The following is a 23135-nucleotide window of genomic DNA, read 5'->3' as shown; positions in this document are numbered from 1 at the left end:
ATAGAAAAGCCTTCGTACCGCCTGTAAGTTGTTAATTAAATATGAGCTCTCGTTAAGTACGAGCCTCTGGGATTCAATTGTACGGGGCGGTGAGCATTAGCGCAGCAAAGAGGCCGGCTGTCTCAGACAATTAAAAGAACAGAAGAAAAACCGGGGGAAAAGTAAAGTTGCAGAAGCCGAGAAAAGAACACCGGTAGAAGAGGCCCTAAAAAGAACCAGAACAGGCGTCGTCTCTGTCCCGGATGCTTATGCGAGGCTAAAGCAACAGTTACGACAATAAAAAAAAATAAAAAAAAAGACAAATGTACATGTGAACTGTGTTTACTTTCTGTGAGGGGATAAGCTTCCCAGGTACAAGCAGTAATCTCTCTCTACGTGTCAATGAAATTTTATATTCACATAGTTCTACTTAATTGGAAACAGTCTGTACAGTTATGATGCTAACCGTATCAAATGCGATTCATTCTATTGTCTTAATTTCCTAATTTGCCTCATGTCGCTGATCGGCTTTTTTTATTTTTTTAATACAAATTTAAAAAACTGAATGAACACTCCTTAAGACTGCTGATTCCCTATTTTTTGCCAGGGGTTTAATTTGCAACCACCGGGGGCTGAAAACAGATGCCCGGTGTAGCGAGAGCTGGTTTGGCAGGTGGCTCATATCAGGTGGCCTCAGGCCCAACAAGGCGAGGCCCTTACTGTCACCTCGGAAGCCGTCATTTATGTTCGTGAGAACTAAACTGCAACTGCGTCACGAGACAGAAACCCCAATAATTACTTTTATTAAGGTTTTACCATTAGCTTGTCGATGGACCTTTGAGGTCATTTTGATGGTTAGCAACTCAGATATTAGGATTACACAAAATCTACCAAACAAAGGAAGACAGCATTGTGTTGTTATAAGTTGGTTATACCAAATAGCTGACGGTGTGCTGGCTTCGTCATTACTGCCAACTACAAGACTGGAGGATGACAAGACAGAGGTCTGCGCTCTATCGAGTATACGTCTGTACCGAACAGAATGTTCCATACTGCTGTATCACTGGTATCTTAAAGCGGAAGTCAACGCAAACAGATTTTTTTCAAGAATATGTTCTTTGCAAGCCCACTAGTTGAAACAGGGCATTCTGATAAATATTGCGTTTGTGCAATAAGTGTTAATCCACTTGTTTTTAGCCGTCTCTGGGGGCGGACGCTTTGTTTTCTGTCGACCGAAAATGACATCACGACTGCTCACAACGACCAATCACGGCTCAGATTCTGAAAACAGGTCAGCCATGCTTGGTCGTTGTGAGCAGTTGTGATGTCATTTTTAGTCGACAGATGACAAAATGGCCGCCCCCAGAGATGGCTAAAAATGGGTGGATTTTGCGACCTTAACTCATATTGCACAAACGCACTATTAATCAGAATGTCGTGTTTCAACTAGTGGGCCTGCTGGGAGCATATTCTTGAAAAAAATATGTTTGGGTTGTTTTCCACTTTAAGCGAGATAAATGACTAAATGACACAAATCGGTGTGCATACTGACATACCTTGTCATTTAGGACTCAGGCTCTTGGACAGCTGGTGGACAGTGGGTAAAAGAACCAGAAGCAACAACACTGCAAAAGAGAACACGGTAAAAATGAAAAGTGAAACGATACATGTAATGAAATTGAGATTAATCGCACAGAATATACCGGAGGTGGGGGGGGGGGCCTTTATAGAACTGTAAATGCCTCATGCTCAAGCCCCACGTAAACATACATTGTGCTCAGCCTCGGGCTAGCGGACGTCAAAGCAAGCCATGCGCTTTAGGCAGTAGGTCAAATATTATCCATCAGGTCCAAGTTCTAGAATGCTTGTGAATATTTGAGTCACGAGTGAACTGGAGTCTATCCGAGCTGACTTTTGGGCAAGAGGTACACTGCGGACTTGTCGCCATTTAATCACACCTAGAGATAAACAAGTATTCATGCACATATTCAGACCTAGGGACAGTTTGGATGCTTCAATGAGGCAGTCGCAGTAGCTGGATGAAAGCCACGCAGACAACACGGTGAGAAAACGCAAATCCCACATTAGGAAGCTGGAGCCGAAATTGAAACCCAGGACCGTAAAACATCAAAACTGTAAGGCAGACATGAAAACCGCTTATTCACCATGCCACCATTTGAGTAACTTACAAAAATGGACAAAAGTAAATGAAAACAGCTTCTCTATTGCTTATTTACCAAACAGAACCAATAGAATATAAACTACTTCTCTTGAGTGTTCCTAAAAAACACAAGATTGACGCCACCACACATTATTGTATTCATTTATTGTCATATTCGCTGAGGTACTGTATTTATTTAGTCTTCAATAACTCAAGAGCCGAACGCACGTTTATGTAAACAAAGACCATTTAGTCCATAACAAAAGTAACGCGCTTCTATTAACATCCAAGTCCCTTTATTCCATGACGATCCTGACGCACGTGTTTCCGGAGACGTCGGACCATTTTGTCCTTAACAATACAAGACAACAATTTTGAGTCATCAGTGAACCTTCCATGTTTTTGTAAGCATCAAAGACAATTCAGTCTTTAGAGTTTTTACAGAGTACCTGCTGTACAAAAGAAAAGCTCTTCCATTTTGCTGTACCCAGCGTGAACGAGCAACCGCCTTAATCCCAAGGTACGTATCGAAAATCAAGATTGTCACGAGCCGTCTAAAGGTACATAATCTACATTTGTCTGGCGAAAACATGGCCTCGGCATCTCGGCCCACTGGCTGACGCGGGCAAACAAGAGGCCGCAAGCAGATAGCCGCACAATGGCGTCACAGTGCAAGGCCTCGGGTGGTCGAGACAAAAGAAGCCGGCGAGTGAGAAACATTCTCTCATTCATCACGTCGCCTCAATCAGCTGCAAATACTTTGTCGGCTCCACTTCTGCTCCACTTCCTCTTCGCCACCTGACACCGAAAGCAAAAATACTGCAAAAATGTCCAAATGGTATGTGTGCGGGGTTCACTTGTCGGTCAATATCGAGTCGGTGAACACAACGAAGGCAAGCGTTAACACTTTAACTTGGCCTGAATGAGATTTTTTTTTTTTTTTATGTCACACTGACTGGTGTGCTGTTCTAACTGGGTCACGGGAACAGAAAGGGCACAGATGGATGATTTATTCAATGGCGATCATCTGCTGATCATTCTGTTTGTACGGACAGCCGAGAAATCATCGCTCATAACCACGTTAGCTGGAGTGGATCACGAGAGGACAAAACCAACCAGATGAAACTTAATAACCAGAGAAGCTATCAGCTAGACATATATCTTTCGTATATTTTATCCCAACATATTTTTTCTGACAAGTCCATGGAATAAGTGACTATAAACAAATGTCTGGCTGATTAAACAGTCGGGCCTTAACTTTCAGTGTTTAAAATATATTTTCATTTATTTAAAATGTTTTCCATTTCTTCAACTGATTGTTTTTTTCTAATATTTTGGAAGTTTTTATGTAGTATTTTGTAATTCTTGTGTTTTCCATCTGTTTGTACTCCCCCCAATTTTTAAAAAATATTTTTGCCATTTCTTTAAATAAATCTGTAGTTTTTGTCTACTTTTTATCTATTTTTTTTATGTTTTTCTTATACTCTCGTAGTCTTCAAATATTTGATACTTGTATGAATATTTGAAGGGTGTTATTTATATATTTTTGTAGGATTTTCCCCGAGTTTTATTTCTATTATTTTTGGGAGAAAAAATTGAGTGAAACATGCCAGTGCACTATGCTAGGTCTTCTTTGTGATTTCTCTCGACTTTTCTCAAGATTGACTGCCACTGACAGGAACTAAGCCTGCCACAAATACTTTAAATGAACATGACTGTGCTTTCTACACGCTTGACAACATTGGAGCATGACGACACCAAAGTGTGAGCGACATGCAATGAACAACTTGTTCAGACGCATGACATCCTCTGAGTAGTATTATGGGATGTCAGACATTAGCTCAATGGAGGCTTCTTCTCCCCGACTGAGATGCAACATGTGTTCGCCCACTTTGGTCAAGGGTTAATTCAACCAGGTCAGCTTTTTGGATCCTAGTCGCCTCACAGTGTTTATTGGGGGGGGGGGGGGGGGCGGGGGGGGGTGGGGGGGGGTGGGGGGGGGCGTCGTTCACGCTGTCACAACAAACAAAAACTCTTGCATCGGACCTCCAGTGAAGCAGAAGGTCTTGGGAGTTCCTGCTCAGTTTTCCTCCACAATCCCAAACAGGGAAGTCACACATTGGTGGACAACAAGCAACTAATCTTAAATGGATTAAATGACGCCGGCTAATCTGATGAGTGGACTGGTCAGAAAATGAAACCGCAAATTAATCCAAAGTAGAAGAAGAAAAAGAACAATAACACAGCAAGAACAAGAAGAAAAATAATGAATAATAAGAATTACAACAAGAATAAAAAGAAGTTGAATCAAAACCACGACTACAAAAAGAATAAAGAGAACAAGAGTAACAAGCAACAAAAACAAGAAAACAAAACAGTTACAAAGAACGAATCCAACAAGTATAAAGACAACAAAAATATAAAAAGATGAAACAAAACAGAATAAACAGATATAGAAAGAATAATAAAAGGAACAACAAGAGAAAAAAAAATAAAAAATGAACAAGACATACACGACCAAAACAGGAACAAGACACAAAACACCAAGAACAACAAAAACAAAAGGAACATCTAAGAACAAGAAAAAGATGAGTAAGAATAAAAACACGCACAAGACTAACGCAGGTGGCCCCCGGAACACAACGATGCACCAGCAGCTGGGTATGTTTATGAGCAGCCCTGGCTAGCAGCAAAATTCAAATAATACAAATATCTCAAATAACTCGAAATTTAAGAATCATTTTGTCTGTGTAACGTTATAAGTTGGCCATAATGTCCAGTATCGGTTCCCCAAAAACACAAAACAGCTCTTAACGCCATTTAATACCAATCAACTCACAAACATAAACAATTGAAACCCAAATTAATCATCCGCTGCTAACTATTTGATCTAAAATGAGTTTCACTCATCTGTGGATGAGAAAACCTCAGAAGGTGAGTCGCCTGCTGTTGCCACTACCCCGCCGCGGCTAGCACGGTTAGCATGTCGTACGAAGGGGCCCCCCCGGCGACCAGACGCGAGAACAAGGAGGGGAAAAGCACCTACCTCGATGCCTCGCTGGCGTCACTGCGTCCACCCGTGATGTCCAGACACGATTACAATCCGATTTGACGCCGAGAGGAGAGCATTCAGTCGGCCAAAAAAGTCAGCATCGCTCGACGGTACTTCGAATGGTTTCGAGCTAACGGGGCTAACAGCTAGCCCCCCCACTTAAAGAGCAACTCGAAACAGACCGTGAGGGCTCATATCGGCAACAAAGCCGTCTTAAAGTTGTTAAAGTCACACTTGAAAGTAAAGAGAATGCTTAAAACGTGGACACAAAAAACGGCTCAAGTACAAGTGCTGGTTTCACGTCGGAGGAGGAGAGAGAAAAGAAAATCCAAAATGTCCAACACGATATTCATCGAGGAAATACAAAAGCAACTCGGCCGAGTGGACCCTTGTCGTCCAGTGATGAAGTGTGCCGCGCCCAGATGTTTCCACTCATCGTCTCATCCACGCGTGGGTGACTTTTCTCAGTGGGCCGATGTGAAGCAAAGCAGGTAAGGTTTCGTCCGCGCGCCCTCCGACTCCCCCTCGCTCAGTTCCGTACTGAGCACCGAATACCACGGCGACCACTGCAGCCGCCTCCTGCAAACAGCCGAGCGCTTCGCCCGCGTACGTCTACGCGATGTCTGCCCGCTGAATGCTCCGGCACTGTCCCCCCACCCACACACATTCATTGTAAATACATACATGCAAATTACATACCAAAGTATGCAAAACAGCTGAACAAACAACCATATAAAATGATAATTATAAATGTATGAAAAACGAGAAAATCATGTTTATAGGACTTATACCATCGGAAAGGTCCACAAAATATGATACAACCAAATATTTAAAGAAATTGAGTCATTTAGTTATTAAATGAATTATCTTTGCTTACAATATACTATTTCTTTTACAAAAACTGTATAATTTTAGGAGGCACCGACAAGCGTTTAGAATGCAATGGCGCCCACTAATGGACACTTATCTCCGGCTTTGCCATCATCGAACTCACTGACCCTTTTTCCGGGTTTGAAATAAAACGTCAAAGACAATCTATTCTCGAGTCTTCATTGTCCTAATGCGTTTTGTCAATATATAATTGTCATCAGTGTAATGCATTTTTGGGGGGTCTTCAATGACTCAATGTACCGTGCTCTTCAAAAACTTTGCAAGGGCAAGGTCATTTTGTTTGTTTTTGTTGTTTACTGAAGAGTTTCGGATCTAAAGATGAATATGAGACAAAAGTCTAGGAACAAAGGAATTGACAAATTAAGCTGGGCATTCCATCTGTGTGACGGACCGGTCCCTCTGTCCACCTATGACGGACGCTGACTGTTGGAGAATGATGGGAACACTTTTAAAATACTAAGCATTGTCGGAAACCCATCCGTCTTTCGTCTGTAGTCCGTCTTTAGTCTATTTTTCACAGCGACTCTTCAATGGCCGCGAGAAACAATAGCGCGGCGAGGAACAATAGTAAATTGTTGTTTCTTGGGGTAAAATTTGATTGAGAGACCAGGCTGTGAACAGGCTTCCATGGCGCAGCGAGTCACTGTGAGTCTCTCTTTCTGTTCAAAATTTGACCGCGGGCCGCATTTGGCCCCCGGGCCGGACTTTGGACACTTGTGATTTACACATGTGATCACAATTCAGCGTCCGAGGGGTGTGTCAGTCCCTTGCAATGGAAGAAAGCGTCCTGGCATGGCGCTCGGCCCAGGAAACGTTCCAGCATGTCCATGCCATCCACTGAGCCTCCCGCCTCCAGGATGACTCGTCGGTATTCTTTTCCCACCTGTTTGACAAGCAGATTATGAATGAAGCTAATGTGTATGTTTTTGTAAACCTCAAAGACAAGTATTTAATTAATCTCACATACATGTTTTTGTAAACAAAGACAATTTAGTCTACATGTACAAAGAAAATTGTCAAGGTACCATATTTCCTGGACTATAAGCCGCATCCACTTTATTAAAAAAAAAAAATGTATGGAAAAAAAAGATATATAAGACGCACATATCTATTTTGAAAAATTTGATATTTACTGCATTTAAAGACCAATTTTGAACTGTAAATGTACATGTATGTACCTGAACAGATTCTTTCCTAACAGTGCCTTTTAATACGGCAGCAACTTTGCTGATTAAAACGGAACAGAACCAGGAAAAAATAACCAGTACGTATCTTCATTACACTTCCTGCTCCAACAGCTCACCATAGATTCATTGACGCTAAGCTTGCATGCATAAAGCGCGGTTTCCTTACTGGATAGCAAGATCGATGGCCTTCAGCTTAAAACTTGCATCTTACAAATTTCTTTGTGTGGTTCTGTTGAATTTTGACCAGCCACATTTAATAACTGAACACACTCCAGTTTGTCATTTAACGTCTTCCTTTTATTGCGCTACTCCCGCATACCAATCAATGCAACGCCTAGTGCTTAACCTGGTGCATAGCGCCCTCGCCTGTTGAACTCCTACACCTGCAGTCACATCCTGTTAATGTCATCAATACATAACAGGTTCCATGATGCAGGGGCGAGGATTTGAAAATACAGTATTTAACTGTTGGCTATTTGTCGTCCGTGTTCTATCTGATAAAGAAAAAGTAGCGTATTCTACTTGATTTTTTCTTAGTTTTGATTCTAATTCCGGTTAGAGCTCCCCTAGCGGTGGAAGAAAAATCCACAGAATAGCTCAAAACCTAGGAAAAAAGTACCGGTAGTGGCTTATAGTCTGGAAAACACTGTACATGGTTTAGTAAGTATCAGTCATTATTAGTGCTCTGTGATCTACAATAAATTTTTGTAAACATCAAAGTTAATTTACACTATGAAATTTCCTATTAATTATCTAGTCATAAATGACCATTAAAGACGATTGTCAATATATGCGTTTTAGTAAACATCATAGACCAATTACTTCTTGATTACCTATTGTACATATTTTTGTAACATCAAAGACAATATAGTCTTGAACAATGTTTATTGGTATCAAAGATGAAAACCCGACACTACGTACTCATGATGTCACTACCTCAGACGTGTGAAGTTGAAGGCTCCCACAATGCCTCACTAAGTTCAAGCTGTAAATAACAGTTTCACTTCCTTACGTGTTCAATCATGTACAGTTATTCTTTGAGTGTCTTTAGCACTATGAGTACTAGTACTTTAGTACTATGGTGTTAGCAATTAATTATAATAATTAATTAATTAATTAGTAGTTACAAATAATTGCTACTGCCTTTGAAGGGGAAGGCGTGAATCTTTGAAATACTGATGTCACAGTTAAGAGTAACTATAGTTTGATTACTTGATCGGAAAAAGCAACACGTTAAGATTGGTCGTCACTGGAAACTGAGCACAATCCCCGAACCAAACACGTGGTTAGCAAAGTGTTCATTGAATTGAGTGTCCAATGTGAATGTTTTGGATTGGGACCCACTTTAGGATTGAGGATTCCTTCCTTTTTAAAGCGGCTGAAGTAGATGTCCGTGGAGTAGACCTCGCTCCATAGGTAGCTGTAGTACTGGCCGTCGTATCCTCCTGCCAGGTGGCCGAAACTGGCCATCATGTTGGTGCCTGCGATCAGCGTTGGCAGAAGAACTCACACGCTGTACTTGAGCACTGATACTGATTTAAAAAAAAAATAACTCTGGTAATAGTGGGTGTACAGATTCAAGTCCCTTACTTAAAGCGGAAGTCAACCCAAAGATATTTTTTTCAAGAATATGTTCCCAGCAGGCCCACTAGTTGAAACACGGCATTCTGATTAATTTTGCGTTGTGGAATATAAATTAACCAGCAAAATGCACTCATTTTTAGCCATCTCTGGGGCGGCGGCCATTTTGTCTTCTGTCGACTGAAAGTGAAATCACAACTGCTCACAACAACCAATCACGGCTGACTTGTTTTCTGATTCTGAGCCGTGATTGGTCATTGTGAGCAGCTGTGATGTCACTTTCAGTCGACAGAAGACAAAATGGCCGCCCCCAGAGAAGGCTAAAAACCAAGTGGATTAACACTTATTCCACAAACGCAATATTTATCAGAATTCCCTGTTTCAACTCGTGGGCTTGTATAGAACATATTCTTGAAAAAAATATGTTTGGGTCGACTTCGGCTTTATTAAGTAAAAGTTAAACAGAATAAATACTGAAGGAATTCCACAGGGGCGACACGGACCTTCTGTGGCAGGGACACCCAGGATGTCCTCGCATAGTTTAGCGAACATTGCGGCCGAGTCCGTGTCGGAGCTGGTGTGCAGCGATTGGTCCGCCTTACTGAGGAGCACCTGACGCAGGTTCATCAGCCCTGAAAACACGGCAGCAGACGTCACACTTTGTGGCGTTCCGGGCCGAGTTTGCCAATCGAGTGTGGTTCCGAACCCGTGTTGGCCACCCTGGACGCGATGAGCTTGTCGAGCAGCGCCTCCGGGATGACCGAGCCGTCTTTGTAGTGGCGGGACATCCTCCTCAGGGGCTCCTTCTCCCACACCCAGTTCTCCAGCATCTGAGATGGAACCTCCACAAAGTCCGTCTCCACCTGCGTGCCGCTGAATTCCGAAAAGGTCACCTACACAAGACATCAAATCAAATTCCATACATTTAGGAGAGAATTGGAGAGGAAATCAAGCCAAACATACTTTTTTCAAGAATATGTTCTATGCAGGCCCACTAGTTGAAACACGGCATTCTGATTAATATTGCTTTTGTGGAATATGAGTTAAGCACCAAAATCCACCCCTTTTAAGCCATCTCAAACGGCGGCCATTTTGTCTTTCGACTGAAAATGACATAAAAAATGCCCAGGACTCAGGTAACGACCAATTACGGCTCAGCTTCAGGTAACGACCAATTACGGCTCAGCTTCAGAAAACAGGGGTGCCGTGATTGGTCATTACCTGATCCGTGAGCAACTGCGATGTCAGAAGTGACAAAATGGCCGCCCCAGAGATGGCTGAAAATGGCTGCATTAACTCTTAATTCCATAAACGCAATATTGATTAAAATGCCTTGTTTCAACAAGTGGGCCTGCATAGAACATATTCTTGAAAAAAAATGTTTGGGTTGACTTCGTGTGCATTTACTTTAAGTATGCATTTTTTTAAGTGTGTTTGTAAACATCAAAGACAATTTAGAGTCTGCACCGAGGTACCCTAAGGTATGCGATTATGTAAACATCATCCTATTTTTAGAACCAATTTTAAAGTTTTTACTTTTAAAAATTTTTGAAACAAATGTATTTCTATAATGAAATAAATCAGCTAACTTATTGACAATCAAGTCTTCAATGAACACATTTTTATAACAATCTGACTGGCCCATGCACATTTTTCAGAAACATCAAAGACCTTCAACAACCTTTCATTACCCGCTTTCATACTCTAATACAATTTAGTCTTCAGTTAACCTAATGTAAATGCCTATGTAAACATCAAAGAGAATATGCAGTCTTCAGTGACCTAATGTACGTTTTTTCATAAACGTCAAAGACAGCCACAGTCTTCAACAACATAAAGCACAGGTGCCAAACTCAAGGCCCGGGGGCCAGATCTGTCCTGTTTTTTGGAAACAACACGTCTAATTTAGACTAAATTCCGATTAGGTTGGCATTGATACTAACAACATGGACAAATTGAACACACCTCTATCTTCCAAACTTGCGCTCACCTTGGAGCAGATCTCGTGCATGACGTGTCCAAACTCATGAAAGTACGTCTCCACCTCGTGGTGCTGCAGCAACGAGGGTAGACCCCCGGCCGCTTTGCTGAAGTTGGCTACCAAGGCGACCACCGGGAGGCGTCGCTCTCCTTCGGGGCCCTTGCACCCGGGCTGCAGGGTAAAGCACGCTGCGTGGCCGTACTTCCCCTCCCTGGCGGTAGAAGTGGCACTAAGTCACATATAGTATGTGCAAGTACTATTACTAGTACATGCTAATACGTATCTGCATTTCCACTGGCCCCAAAAAAAAATGGTAGCGTACTACAGAGTAATAGAAATACTGTAGCATCTGGCATGGAACCAACTACCTATAGGATTTTTCCACTCATATATGCAGGTACTACCAGGTACAAAGTAAGGTTTAAGTCAGTATTAGAGTTTCAAAATTGTGTTTTTAGCCTAGGTAAATTAGGGTTTGAATCTTGAGTTAGCGTTTAACGTTAGCTTCAAATTAGGGGTTCAAGCCTGGGTTAGGGTTTCAAACAAGGTATAGGGTTTCAAATGAGGGTGTAACATCAGGGTTAGGGTTTCAAGTAAGGGTTTAAACCCAAAGTTTGGGCTTCAAGACAGGGATTTTGGTTTGAAGTTAGGGTTTGAATCCTGAGAAAGGGTTTAAATTTAGCTTCAAATTAGGGGTTTCAAACCTGGGGGTTACGGTTTCCAAAAAGGTATAGTGTTTCAAATGAGGGTTTAACATCCAGGTTAGGTTTTCAACTGAGGGTTTCAACCCATGATGTAGGTTACAAGCAAGAATTTTGGTTTTAAATTAGGGTTTGAAGCCTGAGTTAGGGTTTTAAGGTAGAGTTTCAAATGAGGGGTTTCAAGCATTGTTTAGGGTTTCAAATGAGTGTTTAATATCAGGGTTAGGGGTTCAAGCCAGAGTTAGGGTTTCACACCAGTGTTGGGTATCTAAAATAGGGTTTGAAGCTTGGGTTCGATTTTGAAGGTTCAGGCCTTTGTCAAACTATGGTTTAAATCCAATGTTGGGTTTTGACGTTAGGATTTGAAGTCTGGTTAAGGGTTTCAAAATAGGGTTTCAAACCAGGTTAAGTTGAAGCCTGAGTTATCAAGAGTCCAGACTCACTTTAAACAAGGGTGAGGGTTTCAAAGTAGGGACTGTGGCCAGTGTTATGAATTTGAAGTTGGGTTTCAGGCCAGGTGTAGGGTTTCAAATTAGGATTTCTATACATAGTTAGGGTCTGAAATGAGGGTTTCAAGCCTGGATTAGGGTTTAGTGTTTGAAGTCCAAGTTAGAGTTACAAGTTAAGATTTTTAGACAGGGTTAGGCTTTGAAGGTCTGCCTGGTGCATGGAGACAAAACACGTGATCACTTTGGGAAGGAACCAGTTGAGTGTTGAGGCCCCACCTGGGGTGCAGGTCCAGGTAGAAGCGTCCCATCTCCTCGCCGGTGTCGGCGTCGCTGGCGGCGTAAACGCGGACGTCCCGGTGCCACACGGGCGCTGCCCGCACCCGGCTGAAGCGCAGCCCCAGCAGGTCCCGGTAGATCCCCAGGAGGCCCTTGGTGACGGCGTCCAGCGGGAAGTATTCAAGAAGTTTGTCCTTGTCAACGGCGAACTTGCAACGCTCCACCTGGTCCATGTAGTAGGGCAGGTCCCACGCGTTCAGACGCCCGTCGAAATTCCGGCCGCTCGTCAGGCACTCGCTCTTCTTCAGGGCCAGCATGAACTTCCTTTCCCGCGCACCCACCAGCTCTAGAGTCTTATGGAGGGCATCTGGGATGGAGCATGGTTTGGGTTTCGTTCACATCAGTGAGGTGAGGTTTCAAAGTAGGGTTTGAGACAGTTTTTAAACTCGGGTTAAGAGTGCTAACAGCGTTAAGGTTTCAAACAAGGGTTAAGGCTTCAAATTAGGGTTTCAAAGAATGGTTAGGATTTGGAAACGGGTTTCAATCCAGAGTTAGGGTTTCAAAGTAGGTTTAAAAGAATAGGTAGTTTCAAATTAGGGTATTAAATCAGTGTTAGGGTTCCTAAGAAGGGTTTCAAACAAGGGTTAGGGTCTCAAACCCGACAAAAGGTTTCAAGACTGTAAAGTTTACCAAGTACAGTGTCAAATCATGCATATGGATTTAAACAAGGGTAAGGATTTCAAAATAGGGTTTTAAAGTATGGTTTCAAGACAGTGTTTGGGTTTCAGACAAGGGTTAGAGCTTCAAATGAGCGTATCAAGACTGTCAGGGCTTCAAATTAGGGTCTTAAGACTCTGTCAGAGTAGGGTTTCAATCCAGAGTTAGGATTTCAAACAAGAGTTTGGGATTCACTTTAGGGTGTTGGTTTGCGGTTTGAAAGTAGGGTATCAAACAAGGTTTAGGGCTTCAAATTAGTGTTTCAAGACTGTAGAGTTTAAAATTTGGTTTTGAATCCATAGGGTTAGAAAATAGGGCTTTAAGACAGGGTTAGGGTTTCAAAAGGGCAGGGTTACTGTTGTTAGTCTGTTACTAGCCACGGGTAACTATTTTGAAGTTCGGGTTTAAAATCTGGGTTCAAATTTCAAAGCAGGGTTTCAGGTCAGGGCTAGTGTTTCAGTTTAAGATTTGAAGCCAGGGTTAAGTTGTCAGCCTTACTAGTAAGTCCAGCTCCTTTGGAAGGGTTTCGGTTAGTGATTGAATGTAGTAGTACGTTACTTAGGAAGGCGTCGACATTGGTGGCGTTCTTGGCCATGTTGACCTCGAGCACGTAGTCGGCGTGGCAGCTGTAGCCCAGCAGAGCCGCCAACTCGGCACGCAGCGCCACCAAACGCTCCAGGACGATCGTGTTCGCCTGCCACACAATTCACACGTGATCAACTCCCGTTAGGGTTTCAAAATCTGGTTCGATGCCCGAGTTAGGTTTCAAAATAGGGTTTCGCGCCAGGTCTAGGGATTCAAGTGGGGGTTAGGGTTTCAAGACAGACATAGTGTTTCAAACAAGTGTTTTCAGAGCCTGGGTTAAGGTTTAACGTCAGCGTTAGGTTTTCTCATTTCAATTTGAAACCCATGTTAGGGTTCCAAAGGAAGGTTTCAAGTCAGTTCTTTTGCCAACCTCTTTGCACCTGCTGTGAAACGCTGTCTCCAACTTCCGCCGTGTCTCGGGATCACGGCAACGCTTCATGATGGGAAAATAGTGAGGATAGGCCAGAGTCACCTTGTACACACCCGACGCATCATCCACATCCAGACCCGACAGGAAGCTCTCAGCCATACCGTCTAGGCAGGCAAAAGGTAGTCAAGATACATTAAAAGTGTGTGTGTGTGTGTGTGTGTGTGTGTGCGTGTGTGCGCGCGTGTACCGACCCAGCTGCTGGCGTGAGAAGAGCAGGAAGGTGTTGTCCTCATTCAGGTTTCTGTTGAACTCGATGGAGAGTTCGGAGATCAGCTTGGACGTTTTTTTGATTTTCTTTGGAGGACAGAAAGTTTCAAAGGGTTTCAAAGTAGGGCTTCAAGACAGCGTGAGGATTTCAGGTCAGGGTTGGGGATTCTAATGAGTGATAGGGCTGTAAAATGGGGTCAAGTGTTTCAAGTCTGGAATTTGACATTACGGTTTAAACCCTGGGGCTGGGTTTTAAAATAAGAGTCAGTTTTAGAGTTTCGAATTAGGGTTTCAAGACAGATTAGCATTTCAAAATTGAGTTTGAAGTCATAATTAGACTTACAAATAATTGTTATGGTTAAATTAGGGTTTGAAGTCAGAATTAAGATTTAAAATTAGGGTTTCCCCCAGAGTTAGTCAGGGTTTTAACTGAGTGTGATGGTTTTAAATTAAATTAAATTAGGGATTAAGGTTTCAAGTAAAGGTTTTCAAATCTGTGTTATAGTTACAAGCCATGAATTCTGGTTTCAAGCCACGGTTGAAAGTCAGGGTTAGCGTTTCAAAGTTGGGTTTCAAGTCAGGGTTGGATTTTAAAATGTGCGGTTAGGTAAGGTTTCGGGTTCTAAACAGGGTTTAGGGTTTCAAATGAGGATTCTGGTTTCGAATTAGGGTTTTAAATAGGGATCAAGGTTTCAAGTCTTGAGTGAAGAGTTTCAAACCTTGAATTGGGGTTTCAACTCTGCTTTTGGCTTTCCTATTAGGGTTTCAAGGCAGGGTTGGAAGTCAGGTTTACGATTTCAAGGTAGGGTTTTAAACCTGTCTCAGGGTGTCAAATTAAGGTTGAAAGCCAGTTTTGACCAGAAATAGAAAGAACAGCAAGCAGTCTGTAAACTGGCGTCACCTCTCTTGTATCTGCACACAGATGTAGCCCGTTCCTCCTACCCGACGACACCAGTCGCTCCAATAAGCGTTTTTCCTCTGCCGAGGCGTTTCCCGGAAGCTTCTTCTGCTCACAAAAACGGCAGACGTGTCGACGGGACATCATGCAGAGTTCTCGACAGACCAACTTCGGCTTGACTACCTGCAAGGCGGCGATCCGGAGGAAGACGTCGTCCCTCATGCTCAGCTCCACGTCCAAGTGGCACAGACGTTTGTCGGCCTGGGCGCTGGCCAATCGCACGGCCCGGCACGGGCTCACGTACTGCGGGAAGTCCAGAGCGTGGCGGCGCGCTAGGGACGGGCGACGGCAAGCCACAGGGAACAACTTGGAAACTTGCGACGATTACAGTAGACTCACACACTGGTTTGTTTCTGTGTGTGTTTAGTTGTGAATCTTGTCCACATGTGTTTTGTGTATCGAGTGTAGTGTGTCATGTATGTTGTGAGTTTATGTAGTGTTTCATATTGCGTATGTTACGTATTGGGCCTGACCAATTTTTTTTTTTTTTAGGCTGATTTCTGATATTTGGCAGAGCAAAATTCCACCAACCGATTTATCGTGCGATAATTGAAAAAAAAATCAATAAAAATACTTTTTTTGGGGTCCCTTAACGCTTACAACAATAAAGATATGAATTACAGGCAGACCATTTAACTGTAGTTTGCAGTGTATGTCGTGTCATGTAGCATAATAGAGTGTCATGCAGTGTTGTGCATGTAATGTTAGACTTGATTGGGATGGTTGTGCCTTGGGGGAGGTCTTTGCTCAAGTGCCAGACATTTCAAGATAGCGGGACATGAATGTAGCGTGTGCGGGTTTACCTGCGTAATCCATCTTGATGTTGGCGAGCGACCGCAGCGTATTCTCAACGGAGACGGCGTGCACGCCAAGGCGTCCAATCTCGTCGTAGGCCTTGGTCACACTGCTGATCAAGCGCTCGGCGTCCGCGCCGATGTCCTCTGGCGACCGGTCCCACCTCAGCCAGGTACCGTGAGCGTAGTCCCGCACGTGACGCTGCCTCACGCCGTTGACGATGGTCATTCTCCACACGAGGTCTCTGCACAGAGTGACGGACGCACTGCTCGCAAAGGGTTATGTTGCTCGGTACACAGGTGGCACATTCTGGAATGTCACACTGGGAAATCTTTCCGTGCTAAGCGGCGACCGATCCCCCCCGCCCTGCCCCGTGACGGGTCGGATTGCAGTCGGACGTCGAGGAACACGACACCTCGTCAGGACCGCAAAAACTTAAGAGCCAGTCATTAAAAGATGACTGCTGATTAAGTGCAACAACGTGTTTACAACAAGCTTACACACTAGACAAATGACAACTACTAATGCTTCCACGCTACATCACACACCTCATAATAAGCACCACAAACACACATACACTTTACCTTTAACCTTCAAGCTCGCTAGCTCATGCTAGTGTGTCATTCTAGGCTATGTGAGTGCGTGTGTGCTTTATAGTGCGCGTGTGAGTGTGTGTTAAGAGTGTTGTTCATTTTGTCAAGTAGTGTGTAGGTGTTGTGCAACGTGTGCATGAGTTAGAGAAGCTTGTGTTGTGTAGTTTGTTATATACTGTTGTGTGTATGTTGCGTAATGTGTAGTGTAGTGTACATGTTTAGTTTTGGTGTTGTTTGTTGCAATATATTCAGTAGTGTGTGCTGTGAAACGTGTAGCGTGTTGTGCAAGGATGTGTGTTGTGAAATGTGTTTGAAGCCCTAATTTCAAACCCTAACCCGAGTTTAAAACCCTAATTTGAAAACCAACCCCTGTCTTAAAACACATAATTTGAAACCCTAACCCAAATTTAAAACCCCCAATTTGAAACCCCAACTAAAGGCTGAAACCCTAACCCTAGTTTAAAACCCTAATTTGAAACCATAAACCAAGTTTACGACCGTAATTTAAAACTCTAACTCGAGTTTGAAACCGTACCCTAGTTTGTTTGGAATGTTTGTTGCGCAGTGTGTCCTGTTAAGTGTGTTACGTACTGTAGTTCGTGCGAATGAGATGTAGCATGCGTATTGAGTAGTGTGCGTTGTGCATCATGTCAAGAAGAACGTGTTGTGGGGTGTGCGTGACAAATTGAAATCGTGGCGCGTGCACGTGTGATTCTTACTTGCCGAGCGCGCCCCAGGCTGCCGTGGCCCGTGACGTAAGCTTGATGCGCATCATTGAAAATGAGAGAAAGAGAGAGCGAGAGAAAGAGAGCGAGAGAGAGAGGGACAGAGGGACAGAGACAGAGAGAGAGAGAGAGAGAGAGAGAGAGAAATGATACAGACGACTTTTCAAGCTGTCGTTCCGGTAACAGTAGCAGATTGTCAATCAAACTCACTCTTTCGCTGCCACTTCCGGTATTAACGCTCGCGACTGCGCATGCGTAGAGCAGGAACAGGCTATCTTGAGCTGTCCGGGGCGCGAGTGACGGCGACTGCTCAGCGGCCGCGGCTCAGGTAAGCGGATGCCGTAAACAACATCCTTATACGTAATATCATCAACCGTACTGGCATTTTTATTTATTTACTGCTGTTATGTATTTCTTGTTCGTGACGGGGCCGTCGTGTCGCTAATAATCAAGCTCGTTTGAGGCAGAGACGCCCATTTTAGCCACTCGCCTCAAAATAAGAATTGTGCTGAAACTCTTAACATGACATACGACGCGTTGACGTCACAACCTGTGTGTCATACTCGTCGGGGGGGCGTGCGTATGCGTGCTGCACGTGACCAGTTTTCCCGCGTACAATGGTTTGCACATACTACCCGTGACGTCATCACACGCACCTATTGACCTCTCACCATCATTACAGTTAATTGTTTTTATGAATAAAATCTTAAGTTCAATGACAGTCAATTATTTAACTTCTCTTACAGGATGAATAAAGTGATGTTCAATAGGTAGCCGGTTGAGTTAGTTTACTGTTAACACATATCATTAGTCTAATAATAGCATTGTTACATGAGTTATATTTGAACGTTTTCAGAAAAAAAATAAAAACATTCAACAAATAAGAAAAGTTCAAGTTGAATCGATTCAACCTTTGCGGATTACCATGACTTGGATGACTGAGAATCTACTCAGGCATAAAGATTTTTTTTCCGAAGGACATTGGTATATATTGACTGAGGCAGTTATGCTATGAGGCTAACTATGTGATTGAACGATAGTTTTGCCATGACGTCACACACCTGGATTTGCCCGTCATGTGGGAAGTCAAACTCGAAAAACTAGTAAAGTCGCGGCACTCGCAAGTTACCGCTGTACAAAAATGTGAGTCGACAGTCTGTGTGTTTTTGTGTAGTTTGTAGGTAAACATGGCGGTGGAGAAGCGCCTGGCGTTTTCTATCGTACAGTTCCTACGGGATCAGACGCACGGCGGCACGTTGAATTCCGACGAGCAGGAGAGCCTTGAAGGTATGGTGCCTGGTATGTGTGGTAATGGTGGTCAGAACCGTTATGAACATCTGCTTTTGTTGCAGTTGCCATCCAGTGTCTGGAGACCACCTTTAAGATTAGCGCTAGCGACTGCCACCTGGCGGCACCGCAGCCTCTCATGGAGGTCTTCCTTAACTCGCTGCTCAAAGTGAGCATCTATTTTGTTTCACCTTGCAAGATTCTCTTGCCGGAATTGTCTTTGATGTTAAATATTGGATACCATTGAAAAAAAATCATTATGGAGGTGTCTTTGATACCATTGAAAACCAACCATCACTACTTAGTCAACGACCATAATATTTTCCTCAGAATGACAACCTGAGCTTGCCGGCAACGACGCCCTCGCCCGAAGATACCGAACGAGCTGAGCAGCTGAAAAACGAAGGTGACAAAGATAACATTTGATTGGTCGACTGATGTAACGGCGCACGTGATTGGTCTGCTTGCATCTGGAAGTGACCATATATGGACAAAAGGGACGTGCTATGTTCCACAATTGTATGTTTTCAGGGAACAATCACATGAAGGAGGAGAATTACCGATGTGCGGTGGAGTGCTACACCAAGGCCATAGATCTGGACCTGAAGAACGCCGTTTACTACTGCAACAGGTATTAGCCACAAACGACGGTCATGCTAAGGCTAGGTAATGCTAATGCTAAATAACGCTGCGGTTGCGCAGGGCGGCCGCTCACAGTAAACTGGGCGACTACACGGAGGCGACGGGCGACTGCGAGCGAGCCATCGGTATAGATCCCGGCTACAGCAAAGCATACGGCAGAATGGGGTAAGTCAGTGAACAATTACATACAAAAAAAAACCACAGTAAAATGTACACTTAAAAAAACATTAAATAACACATATAATATATAATATGTAAAAAAAACATGACATAAAATGAAAAATATAAAAAATTAACCGTGTTTGGGTTGTTCTTTGCTTGCAGCCTGGCGCTAACAGCCATGAACAAATACCCCGAGGCCATTTCCTACTTCAAAAAGGCACTGCTGCTGGACCCGGATAATGACACGTACAAGTCCAACCTGAAGGTGGCAGAGCAGAAACAGAAGGAAGTTAGCAGTCCCGTGAGTGCAAGACAAAACAAACCACCAGGCCTCACAACAAAGAAACGAGACTGCGGCAGCCACACTTATGACTCAGTTGCTGGTTGGCTCACACAAAAATCAATCAAATATAAGTCAAAATACACAGAAAAATATTTTTTAAAATAGCTTTGTAAATTACTTATACATGAAAAAGAAATATTAGCAAATATACGGAGATCAGTTTAAAATGAAATCAAAGGTAATAAAATGCATACCATAATACATTCATTATAAAATCAAATAAAATAATGTAAAATTAAATAGGAATGAATTTAAAAAAGATTTAACATTTTTGTTTAATTGAAGTAATTAAATATACTACAACTACAAAATATTGAGGTTATCGGTTGCATTGATGGTGAAAAAGTTTGAAGAGGGCTGTGTAGACATTTTTTATCCACTCTCTCATTTCTTTGTTGCCACACTCTTCCTCCTCCTCATGTCCCGTGTCTCACAATGTAGATGGCTGCAGGTTTGGGATTCGATATGGCCAGTTTGATCAACAACCCCGCCTTCATCAGCATGGTAACCGCAGCGCTTCCTTATATGGTCATTGTTGATTACCACAAAGCAAAACAATTACGAAAATGCTTCCTGTGTCGGTAGGCAGCCAGTGTGATGCAGAACCAACAGGTGCAGCAGCTGTGAGTGTCGGCGCTAGCTACGTGTTAGCTTTGAAATGATCTTAGCTTAACTTCTCACTTCTTCATCATCATTGTCAGAATGTCAGGAATGATGGCCAACGCTGTGGGAGGACCGGCCGCCGGAGTGGGAGGACTGACAGACATTTCCAGTCTGATTGAAGCGTAAGTACAACTTACACAATAAACGCTGGCTTTACCGTCACATTGAATTTACGTATCACGTTCACATTTTTCCCCTGCTCTCTGTCATGTGTGAAAGATACCGATGCAGTCAAGGTATCTACTTGCTACTGGTACTTTTCCATTGGCAGGTAAATCAGGTACTAATAGGGCCTGACATTAATTGGCTGAAATACCTTCTTTTTTGGTCCCTTAACACAACATTTGACTGCTTTATAATACATTGTCCTTTTGTATTTGTTTAACTTTACAACAGAGACAAATCAGCCAAAATCTTTCAATATATATATATATATATATATATATATATATATATATATATATATATATATATATATATGTGTATATATATATATATATATATATATATATATATATATATATTCTACCCCCCGACCACCAAAAAAGGGCAAAAAAATCCTGCCAATTTTGGCAGATTTTTCTGTAAAGTTCAACAAACAGAAAAGGACAATGTATTGTAAAGCAGTCAAGTGTTGTGTTAAGGGACCAAAAAAAGAGGGTAATTTATTTATTTTACATATTTTTGATTAGTAGGCTGATTTATCGATGATTAGAATTTTATTCCTCAAATATCGGAATGAGTCTCAAAAAATCCAGTTTGGCTCTACGTATAAAGGATTGAGTCTATTGCTTTGGCGCCATCTGGTGGCAAATTGGTGTCAAGGACCTGTTGAAGCAAGCTGAAACAGCCATGTCTCACCAGATATAAATAGTGGCTTGCTGCCATCTTGTGGCAACTATAGGCACTGTAGTACAGTATAAACCATTACTGACCCTGGTACTAGAAATAGTATCTGGCATGGTACCTACTCCGTTGGAAGAAAAAAAATCAGGTACTATTTGGTGTTATAAATATTTCCTGACACGTTACATACTTATGGAACCAGGTACTGAGTGAAGTTCCAACTGGCTGAGTCATTTGCAGTACCTGGTATTCTCGTGTTGGGAAAAGTAGTCACTAACTGGTAGTTGTATCTGCTTTTCCATTTACATGTACTAGAAAGTACTAGAAGTCAAACCTGGTGGTAATTAAAAAAAAAAAGAAACTGTACTAGAAACTCTACCTGCTCGTATCAGCTTTTAATTACATGGTAGTGAAAACAGCACTAAAAATAGTACTTGATAGTACCTGGCCTCTTTTCTATCGGTCAAAGCAGGTAAGGACGAAATGGTACTTACAATAGTTCCAGAAATAGTACCTGGCAGTTCCTGCAAGTCCTAACTATGGATGGATAGTCATCTGATTGTGAGAAGCCGCAACAGCTGACTACGCCCACTGAGTGTTGCTTGTCGTTTTTCACCAGGGGACAGCAGTTTGCCCAGCAGATCCAGCAACAGAACCCTGAGCTCATCGAGCAGTTGCGCAATCACATCCGGAGTCGATCGTTCAGCGGCAGCGCCGAGGAGCACTCGTGATGCCTCAGGTTGGTGCATGCGTTCGATTACCGCACGTTCAGCTTCTTAAATGTATTAAATTAAAAATTACAGCACTATCAAACTGAGCCAACTCTCCTAGGCTGGACCCCCCCCTGAGATGATTGACAGCTGTGAGGAAGACCCGACATGAGTGCAGTGGCACTTTGACTTTTGACCCGTGGATCCCCCACCCCCACGCTTTGTATTTTGCAAGGCCAAATTTGAGATGCAAGTAAAACGAACGGGATAAATTCCTCTCGTAAGTCAGGGTGCCACTGCATCACGTGACGTCCACTGTTGCTTTTTAGTCATGTGACTGACACGCCTGCATTGTGACATTGCCATTGCACTTTAACGCCACTAAATAATAATTTTAAAAAGTGTAATAATGACCACTTAAAAAATGTATTTGTGTATGTTGTGTAAGTGTAAGGTTGCTCCTCCTGCATGCTTTCAAACTGGTATTTGGCATCAGAAGCTTTATGGAAACTAATGAGCCAGCGAGAACAACAGTAGGCTAACTCCACTTTTTTGGGTCTTTTTGCGGGAAAGTAATGTAAAGTTTTATGGCATGTGCCCAATGACTGTCAACTAAAAGTTTAGTGCAGTAGTGGTCCAAGCCCAAACATTTGTCAAATCTATCATTTTTTCATGAAAACTAATGAATGACATTCACTTAAGATAACATGCAAATGCACTGGCACCCAAGATATTTTTTTTAATCCCAAGCGCAATAATGGGCTTCTCACTTATGTCAAAAGTGGAACTAAACTTGATTTAGACCAGTATTCATCTAGAATTTATGCTTTTTCTGAATTCATTTCTGCACTTACCTTAAAATTGGACCTGACAAAACATGGAGTTAGCTCACTCTAGTTTTCATCTGCTCAAATCAGCTCTGCAGGGCCAGGAAGACGCTTCCTTCCAATGACTATAAAAATAAAATGTCATGAAAACCAACTCTTTTGTCATCTTTTATAATATTGTTTAAATTAAAATGTATATATTTTATATTTATCATTTCTAGTATCTGGTCATATCTGCTTTACCATTCCAAATTCCTCAATAGTGAGTAGGTACCATGCCAGATATTTGTTGTATTAATTCTTCTTGCAAAAATGCTAATTGTTAGCCTAATAGCGTAGTTACTTATGTAAAATTTAAAAATAATTAAAAAAACAACAACAACAAAA

The 23135-nt window shown here is 42.6% G+C and overlaps 3 protein-coding genes and 1 long non-coding RNA gene across 10 annotated transcripts in view; 2 read left to right on the top strand and 2 right to left on the bottom strand.

Annotated features, from left to right (window-relative positions):
- Positions 1–5841, bottom strand: part of erbin (erbb2 interacting protein) — a 33472-nt gene extending 27631 nt beyond the window's left edge. For 2 of the 3 annotated variants that reach the window (XM_086053386.1, XM_086053387.1), the window contains exons 1-2: positions 5187–5841; positions 1536–1604 (exon numbers count right to left, since the gene is read on the bottom strand). The gene's annotated coding sequence lies outside the window, so the exon portion shown is untranslated. The remainder of the gene's footprint in view (positions 1–1535; positions 1605–5186) is intronic. The other variant, XM_086053388.1, reaches the window with a different exon arrangement.
- On the top strand, positions 4835–15781 carry LOC147135571 (uncharacterized). The gene is made up of 2 exons (XR_015089831.1): positions 4835–5683; positions 15120–15781. It is a non-coding gene; the product is annotated as an uncharacterized LOC147135571 (long non-coding RNA).
- Positions 6021–19911, bottom strand: nln (neurolysin (metallopeptidase M3 family)). Of its 4 annotated transcripts, XM_086053391.1 has the most exons (14): positions 19495–19894; positions 17263–17303; positions 15959–16194; positions 15279–15427; positions 15099–15203; positions 14182–14284; positions 13931–14094; positions 13534–13669; positions 12259–12625; positions 10842–11043; positions 9558–9744; positions 9355–9483; positions 8615–8751; positions 6021–6966 (listed from the first exon to the last, which is right to left on the bottom strand). In XM_086053391.1, exons 1-14 carry the CDS (start codon positions 19558–19560, stop codon positions 6817–6819), a joined length of 2172 nt encoding a protein of 723 aa, XP_085909517.1. In that variant the 5' UTR covers positions 19561–19894; the 3' UTR covers positions 6021–6816. The 4 variants fall into 4 exon arrangements, with proteins under 4 accessions (XP_085909517.1, XP_085909516.1, XP_085909518.1 ...); XM_086053390.1 differs by having other exon boundaries at positions 15099–15427; positions 19495–19911; XM_086053392.1 differs by lacking the exon at positions 19495–19894 and adding an exon at positions 17479–17728 and having other exon boundaries at positions 15099–15427.
- On the top strand, positions 17387–22902 carry sgtb (small glutamine rich tetratricopeptide repeat co-chaperone beta). Of its 2 annotated transcripts, none has more exons than XM_086053401.1 (12): positions 17387–17596; positions 18443–18555; positions 18621–18724; positions 18886–18961; positions 19087–19186; positions 19258–19362; positions 19522–19660; positions 20144–20206; positions 20288–20325; positions 20404–20487; positions 21831–21950; positions 22015–22902. In XM_086053401.1, the coding sequence occupies exons 2-11, from the start codon at positions 18456–18458 to the stop codon at positions 21940–21942; spliced, it is 921 nt and encodes a 306-aa protein (XP_085909527.1). In that variant the 5' UTR covers positions 17387–17596; positions 18443–18455; the 3' UTR covers positions 21943–21950; positions 22015–22902. The 2 variants fall into 2 exon arrangements, with proteins under 2 accessions (XP_085909527.1, XP_085909526.1); XM_086053400.1 differs by having other exon boundaries at positions 17390–17596; positions 22043–22902.
- Positions 22903–23135: the final 233 nt, after the last annotated feature.

The sequence above is a fragment of the Filicampus tigris genome, chromosome 15 (assembly GCF_054856515.1).
Source record: "Filicampus tigris isolate MCC_2025a chromosome 15, RoL_Ftig_1.0, whole genome shotgun sequence".
Lineage (NCBI taxonomy): Eukaryota > Metazoa > Chordata > Actinopteri > Syngnathiformes > Syngnathidae > Filicampus > Filicampus tigris.
This window is presented reverse-complemented; position numbering and strand designations above follow the sequence as displayed.

What these genes read in the sequence shown, in the direction of transcription:
- sgtb (XM_086053401.1), top strand. Translation starts at nt 18,456, where the DNA reads ATGGCGGTGGAGAAGCGCCTGGCGTTTTCTATCGTACAGTTCCTACGG. An exon ending in AAAGCATACGGCAGAATGGG is followed by an intron (nt 19,363 to 19,521) that starts GTAAGTCAGTGA and finishes CTTTGCTTGCAG; the next exon opens with CCTGGCGCTAACAGCCATGA. An exon ending in ACCCCGCCTTCATCAGCATG is followed by an intron (nt 20,207 to 20,287) that starts GTAACCGCAGCG and finishes CTGTGTCGGTAG; the next exon opens with GCAGCCAGTGTGATGCAGAA.
- nln (XM_086053390.1), bottom strand. Translation starts at nt 19,560, where the DNA reads ATGGCCTCGGGGTATTTGTTCATGGCTGTTAGCGCCAGGCTGCAAGCA. An exon ending in CAAAGAACAACCCAAACACG is followed by an intron (nt 17,304 to 19,494) that starts GTTAATTTTTTA and finishes ATGCGCATCAAG; the next exon opens with CTTACGTCACGGGCCACGGC. An exon ending in GTCCAGGGTGGCCAACACGG is followed by an intron (nt 9,484 to 9,557) that starts GTTCGGAACCAC and finishes CCGTGTTTTCAG; the next exon opens with GGCTGATGAACCTGCGTCAG.